Raw genomic sequence first — 6,732 nt, 5'->3', positions numbered from 1 at the left:
TGGTGGCAGGAGGTGGCTCCTGTCTGGCAGCGTGACACACGCCCTCCTGCTTGTTTCCTTTCCTTCTCTTGGGGCCGTGCGGCCACTTGCGTGTTTCACTTAGCTGATGTCTGCCGCGGTGGTGACACTCAGACCTGGGGACGGTGTCAGGCTCCACCACAGCCACCGCCGTGCCCGCCTCCCAGGACAGGGCAGCAGGGGCGCCACAAACCCACTCTGCGCATGGAGCTTGATTCGGTACTTAAGAGAACCGGGGGGTGTGGTGATGAGGAAGGTGGACGTTTGTTGGGCTTTGCACGCACATTACCATTTGGCAGAATCTTTGTGGCGTGTAGGACCCCCACAGGCCTGGTTGTTTCTTGCTACTTCATTTCTCTGCACGCAGCTCCCCGACCTGCCCTAAGAGGGGGCAGTTTCAAGTCAGATCTAGAAAACAAACACCTCTGGAATGATGTACATGTCAGACTGTTACAGGAAAAAACCCTTTCATCTGTCAGTTGAAGGTAGTTCAGAGCACAGAAAGTTCAGTGGGGCTGTTACTTACCTGGTTGAGAAAGTTAACCTGTCGGTGTTCTGGGTCCCTGAGAAGCTTTTCAAAGCTTCAGGTGCTTTGAAACTAGTGTTAGCAAAAGGCTCGTTTTCCCTCTGGGAGGAGATGGGCGTCTCTATCCGGGAGAGAAAGGCATTTCCTTCCATCCTCTGGCATCAAAACCCAGATTTTCTTGAAGATGATTTTGAGTTTTTAGTCAGTTATCCTAAGTGGGCTCCTTCGTGGTGACACCCCACCCACCAACCAAAATCAGGCGTCAGAGGCTGCAGATCTGAAAGCTCTCTGGCCTGGCTCTGTTCATCACAGGTGTGCTTTTGACCTTAGCATCTGGGTCTCAAGTGGCTGCTTCTGGGTGATTTATGTGTCCAGTGTCCACAGCTTTATTCCTAAATCAAATCTCCCCATGCTTATTTAATTCACAGTTTAAGTTTCCCAACTCCTCTCAACACCCTTTGAAAGATCAAGTATGTTGTAACACTGATGTCTTAAAAGACTTGTGTGTCCTTTATCTTTTAACTATTTGGAAATTGTTGTGTTTTGCTGGGAGTGGCTGCTTTAATGGAATAAGTATTTGGCAGCTGAATAGGGCTTAGAACTTCTGAAACTCAAGAGCTAATAACCTCTCTCGTTGTCCTGGGGCATTTGCGGTATAAACTGAGATTTTTCATGTTCAAAACAGCCAGCCCCAGCGATGAGTTATCTGGGTTTAAGGACTGAAATAGTGTTGTTCACTGTTGCTTGTTAAATGAACAGTTTCTTCGATCTCTCAACTCTTAAAGATGCTTTTGGAAGGCACAGTGACGAGATGATGGCTAAATACAAAATCCTTGATATTTGGTTTGTGTAATATTTTTCTGGCACAGGTTTTAAATTACTGCCAATTTCAAGTGTTCTTAAAGACCAAAATCATGTTAAGAAATATTTCAGGCCTTCGGGAAATCATGACGAAACTTGTATTATCTTTGTATTTTTGATAAAAATTCAAAATAAATTTCGAAATATCTTTTGATACAGGAACTTGCCGTTATCCCTTTTTTTTTTTTGCATTGTCTGAAATTTCTGTCTGAAAGAATTCAGCCATAGAATTTATTAAGAACCCTATGAATTTTTGGAACTTAGGTTCTAAATTGCCTTCAGTGGTTAAAATTGGTTTCAGTTTTTGAGAAGGCACCTCAGTATCTCTAGCACTTAGAAACCTGCTCTGGTTTGTGTGGACTTACGCGGCTCCCACCTTTGCCGGTCTTCAGATCGCTCTCAGAGGTGGGAGGGAGCCGGCGGGACCCGGCACGAAAGGCATCCCGCATGTGCCGCTGACGAGCTGTGTGACGCTAGGCATGGCAGTGACCTGAGCCTCAGCTTCCTCGTCTGTGACACGGGGACAGTGCCTCTCTATGGAGTGAGATAAAGCCCACGAGCGCCTGAAGAAGTGGGCGGCCGCGAAGTGTCCACCCTGCAATTTGAACTTCTTTCCCCTTGTTACAGGATTTGAAGCAGGTGAGTGGTAACTTTTCAAAACCTGAGGTTTCACTCCATTTCCAAGATGCATCTTAGGAGCTGCCATCTGCCTGAAGAACTAGTTATTCCTGCAGAGACGGGGCAGTGCTCTTGACTCAACTCCCAGAAAACACGGTGCTCACTTCCAGGAGGGTGAGAGCCAGCTCTGGTGCACACAGTGCCAGACCAGGCGGTTTCCATGGCAACCCCCATGTGTTTCACAACAGGAGCCTGCCTGCCAGTTCTTGCTGCATGAGTCACACCCCAAGTGTTTTGCTTGTTTCCCTTGGATAAAACTGACTCAAATTTTTAATGGCTCCTGTCAAAGATTAAATCATATATCCTGGATTAAACATAGAAATAAAAAAATTCCATGTGTGTAATGGTAAGTTCCCAGCCTGTGGGAAAACAAGATCTGATCTTTAATGTAGTCACGACCTGTATACAGTCACTGTCATCCAAGTGTTCTTATCTGATGTAAAATCTGAAAGAAAACGTGGAGTCACGTCTTTCTAGAGAAATGCTTTATTTTTTTCCTCAAAATGTTATAAAAGTGACTTCTCCTAAATATCTACAGCGCATAAGGCTTTATAAATGTATCCAGTAATGAATAAAATCTCCTTTAACAGTGATCCACCCTTCCTGACATTTCTCTAATTCTCATCGTTTGTCCTTTCCTTGCCTGACTTTCGCTCTTTGTTCTAGTCTTCTGCCACCGCGAAGTGTTACCTGGGAATGTAGGTCCAGCCATGTCACCCTGAGACGGCCTGCACTGACCTGCTCTCCCCCCACGGCGTCAGGCGGCTTCAGGGACCTGACTGAGGGCAACGAGGGGCCTGCAGAGAAGGGGCCCGAGTCTGCAACAGCACGCGTGTCAGACGCAGGAGGGATCTATCCGGGAGCAAGGTCTGGGGCACGGCTGAGCCACCGAGGAGGTGACCACTCACATCACAGCTTCTCAAACGGGAACAGGTGGGAAGCTGCCTCCTTCTCCTCCCTCCTGCTCTTCCGGGGGCACTTCTGCTTCTCCTCTACCTCTCGGTTTTGGGGCCAGGAGGCTGCCAGGATCCTGGCCACTTCCGCTGGAGAGCTGGTCCCCTCCTCCTCGTCTGAAGAGAGTCCTCCTCCTGCGTCTGCGTGGGGAGCGGCTTCCTCACTCTGGGGGGGACAGTGGAGGAAGCCCCGTCAAGAGGCAGTGACGCCCCAGCAGCGCTGAGCTGTGACCCAGAGGACAGGGCTCAGCCCGGCAGGTCCTAGAGCGCTTGCTGTGCACACAGGGCTAGGGCCACAAAACTGCCCTTGGGGAGCTACAAGCAATCCAGGAGGAGGTAACTGCGTTTTCTTCCTCGCTTCTAAACAGAACAAGTGCACGAATGCACAGCATCAGCGCTCAGTGCCCGCTGCTGCGAGGACGGGCTGGGGAGGGCAGGGGGAGCCGTGCGTGGGGTCGCAGCTGCCCCCAGAGCGTGTCTGTGCGTCTCTGACCACTCCACGTGACTGTGTCCGGGGGGCCTCTGTGCCCCCATGGGAGCCCGCAGGGGCTGTGAGAGGGGCCTGAATGAGCGAGCACCTGTGGGCCTGAGGGGTGGTCACAGCCCCAGGGGCAGCACAAGGCCAGGAGATGCAGACACCTGTCCCCCCGCCCCGAGTGGGCTCAGCACCAGATCCAACCCATAGCAGGCACCCTCTCGTGCAGACAGGGCGGGGCTGGCAGAGCAGCCGAAGCCTGACTCCAGGACACCTTGGACACCTTTCTCAACGTGGACAGGACGCAGGGCCTGGGAGACACAGGTCTGTGGCACCGGAACAGAACTGACTTGATCTTTGAGCAGAATCGGCCCCTGGTTCCCTAACTCCCCCCCCTCCAAACCTGGCGTGTCCTCCAAGGACCACCCTGACCTGAGCCCCGTAGCGAAGCCTCAGCCGCTCCCGGATGAGCAGCCCTTTGACCAGCAGCTTCCAGTTCCCCAGAGCCCGCTTCTCCCTTTTCTGCAAAAGCAAACAGAATGGAAAACACTGTGCACTGCCGTTTCAGGAACATAAAGATACAGGTAACGCTTCAGGTTAAAATAGTTTCTCAACCGTACCAGGTGTGATTCATAAAGTGCCACACATGAAAGGCACCAAAACCAAACACCTCTTTATCGTTACCAACTCTAAAGTGTTTAGTGGAGGAGGGGGTCCGGGACCTGGACCACGGGCAGCTCCCTTTAACAGAGGTGGGTGTCGGCAGCAGGGGTAGCGGGCCCCGGAGCCCGGATCCAGGCAGACAGTGGACACAGACAGGGTTCTGAGGGGCAGGCAGGTCGTTGCTCAGTGCTGCCTTCCAGGAAGAAAGAGCCAGAAAGAGGGCTGAACCCGGGCTCTCCCCTTCTCTTACACGTGGAGGGAGGGAGGCTGGAGGGAACACCCGCTCCGCTGTGTGTGCTTCCCCACCTTTCTGCTTCCCCGTCCCGGCCCCTCCCAGGCCCTGCCTGCTCACCTCCTTCTCCTTCTTCTCAATGAGCGCCTGCTCGTTCTCCCAGGCGGCCAGGAGCACATCTTTATATTCCTCACAGACTACGTAGCCATCGGTTCTGCGGGGATCAACACAGATGGTCTCTCTCGAGTCTGGGCCTGCTCTGGCCTCTCCACTCCCCTCCGTGTGGGACAGTCGGCTGCTCCTAAGCACTTGGGGCCCTGAAGTACTTCCAGGGACAGCAGTCCACAGTCCCGGCCACAGCTGCTGGCTGACACCACCCACGCAGAAGGCAGGCCCATGGACCCCAGGCTGTGTCCTCTTCCCCAGCCCCTCCCCACCCCCACTGCAGGGCAGGACAGAGGTCACCAACCAGGAAGGATGCTGACCCTATTCAGTCACCCTGACCACCCCCAGAACAGTGTGTTGATCCACATCGTTAGGATGCTGGTTTCGCAGCTTTCACTGGTTTTGCAGCCTCTGGTTGGAAGCCAGAGTAAAAGTATAAAACATCGAGGCTGATTTTGCAAATCCAGAGTAAAACCCTAGGGCTTCCCTGGTGGCGCAGTGGTTGAGAGTCCGCCTGCCGATGCAGGGGACACGGGTTCGTGCCCCGGTCTGGGAAGATCCCACATGCCGCGGAGCGGCTGGGCCCGTGAGCCATGGCCGCTGAGCCTGCGCGTCCGGAGCCTGTGCTCCGCAACGGGAGAGACCACAACAGTGAGAGGCCCGCGTACCGCAAAAAAAAAAAAAACAAAAAAAAAAAACTTAAAGTAAGAGCCACTGGGCCTCAACCCCTGCCAGCCCCACACCAACCTCCCGCCATAACTTCCCCCCACCCCTTCTGGCCTCCACGGGAGGCCCCTCACGCACATGGGATGGGAGTAGCCTTTGTGGAAATCGAAGCCCGTAACAGCCTGGGCACAGTCAATGTTCAGCTTTCGGGCCACGCGGTGCAAGTTGGGCAGGTTCAGCTGGACGCAGCCGACAGGCATCATGCCGGGCAGGAAGAGGTACACGTTGCCAAATTCGTTCCGGGGGACCTGCGGAGGGTGGCACACTGGGTCCGGCGGCCACAGAGGGAGGTGGCCTGGTACCCAACTGAGCGTGGCCCTTACCTACCAGGTGGCCTGGTACCACTGAGCGCGGCCCTTACCTTCCCGTCCACAGCCACCGGCGGCTGGTACTCCTCGGTCTGCCACTTGCCAAACAGGCCCAGGTCATTGTAGTCCTGCAGTTGCGGCTCAGCCAGGCGGGCTCTCCGGGCCCGGTTGGAATAGCCTTTTACAACCTACATCCGAGGGGACAGCCACAGTTCATAACAAAGGCAGCCACTTCCTGAGCATTCACTGTACACCGGGCACTGTTCTCAGTGCTTCTGTGTATTGATTAATCTTTTCAACAAACCCAGGAAGTAGAGTCTATTATCGCCTCCATCTTATAGCAGCCTAGGAGGTGTAAACAATTCACCTACAGTCACACAGCTTGTAGAGCGTGTGTCTTGAACAGCTATGCTGTGTTTGGTGTCCATCACTGAAGGGGAGATTGGGACTCAGAGATGTTCCTGTGGCCGGTGAGTGACGGGGCCTGCTTTTGGCAGTGACCGGCTCCCCGTGCCTCAGCCCCTTCCCACCAACCAGAGGCCCCCGCACCCCGGCCCAGCTCCCTGGGTCTCACAATGCGAAGGGCTCCTCCCAGGGATCTGACAAAGAAAAGCGACTGTGTCTCATGACTGGCCACCGTCCTCTGCCGGCTGAAGCGGGCCCTATGTCCCGTGACAGCCTGTGCGGTCTGCGCTGAATTCATGCGTCTGTGGGCAGCTGACCGGCCAGAGAGGGAATGAGGCATTGGGGCTGCACGCTGCCATCTCACTAGCTCAGGCCTTGGACAGGTTTCCCTTTCTGAGCTCCTGTTTTTTCATCTGTACAACGGGCATCCTGATGCTAACTCCTGTGAGACTCAGCAAAGATCACATACATGCAAAATGAAGGGACAGTGAGGGCGGGTGGGCCTGTCCACGCCAGGCAGGGCTCTGGCCTCTCAGAACAAATGGGTGACATGGTTCTGACCCACAAGGCCAAGGTTCTGACCCACAACACCGGGGCTTGGAGGGCTGCTTGCTGGCCTAGATTTCCTGTGTGCTCGGGAAGGCCCATCTCTTACAAGGTCCTCAGTAAAGATGCTCTTCTCCTCTGATCCTCTCAAGCCAGAACAGTCTGTCCCCACGCGT

At 54.0% G+C, this 6,732-nt stretch overlaps 1 protein-coding gene across 2 annotated transcripts in view; it reads right to left on the bottom strand.

Annotated features, from left to right (window-relative positions):
- Positions 1-2,919: 2,919 nt before the first annotated feature.
- The window catches only part of XPC (XPC complex subunit, DNA damage recognition and repair factor), a 35,109-nt gene continuing 31,296 nt past the window's right edge, over positions 2,920-6,732 (bottom strand). For both annotated transcript variants that reach the window (XM_029241756.1, XM_029241757.1), the window contains exons 12-16: positions 5,659-5,793; positions 5,376-5,545; positions 4,527-4,620; positions 3,944-4,033; positions 2,920-3,202 (exon numbers count right to left, since the gene is read on the bottom strand). In XM_029241756.1, the coding sequence (XP_029097589.1) occupies positions 2,993-3,202; positions 3,944-4,033; positions 4,527-4,620; positions 5,376-5,545; positions 5,659-5,793 (699 nt within the window). In that variant the 3' untranslated portion in view covers positions 2,920-2,992. The remainder of the gene's footprint in view (positions 3,203-3,943; positions 4,034-4,526; positions 4,621-5,375; positions 5,546-5,658; positions 5,794-6,732) is intronic.

Source organism: Monodon monoceros, unplaced genomic scaffold, assembly GCF_005190385.1.
Source record: "Monodon monoceros isolate NGI ecotype Baffin Bay Population unplaced genomic scaffold, NGI_Narwhal_1 Super_Scaffold_3, whole genome shotgun sequence".
NCBI classification, from domain to species: domain Eukaryota; kingdom Metazoa; phylum Chordata; class Mammalia; order Artiodactyla; family Monodontidae; genus Monodon; species Monodon monoceros.
The sequence above is the reverse complement of the archived record's forward strand: the minus strand, read 5'-3'. Positions and strand labels throughout refer to the sequence as shown.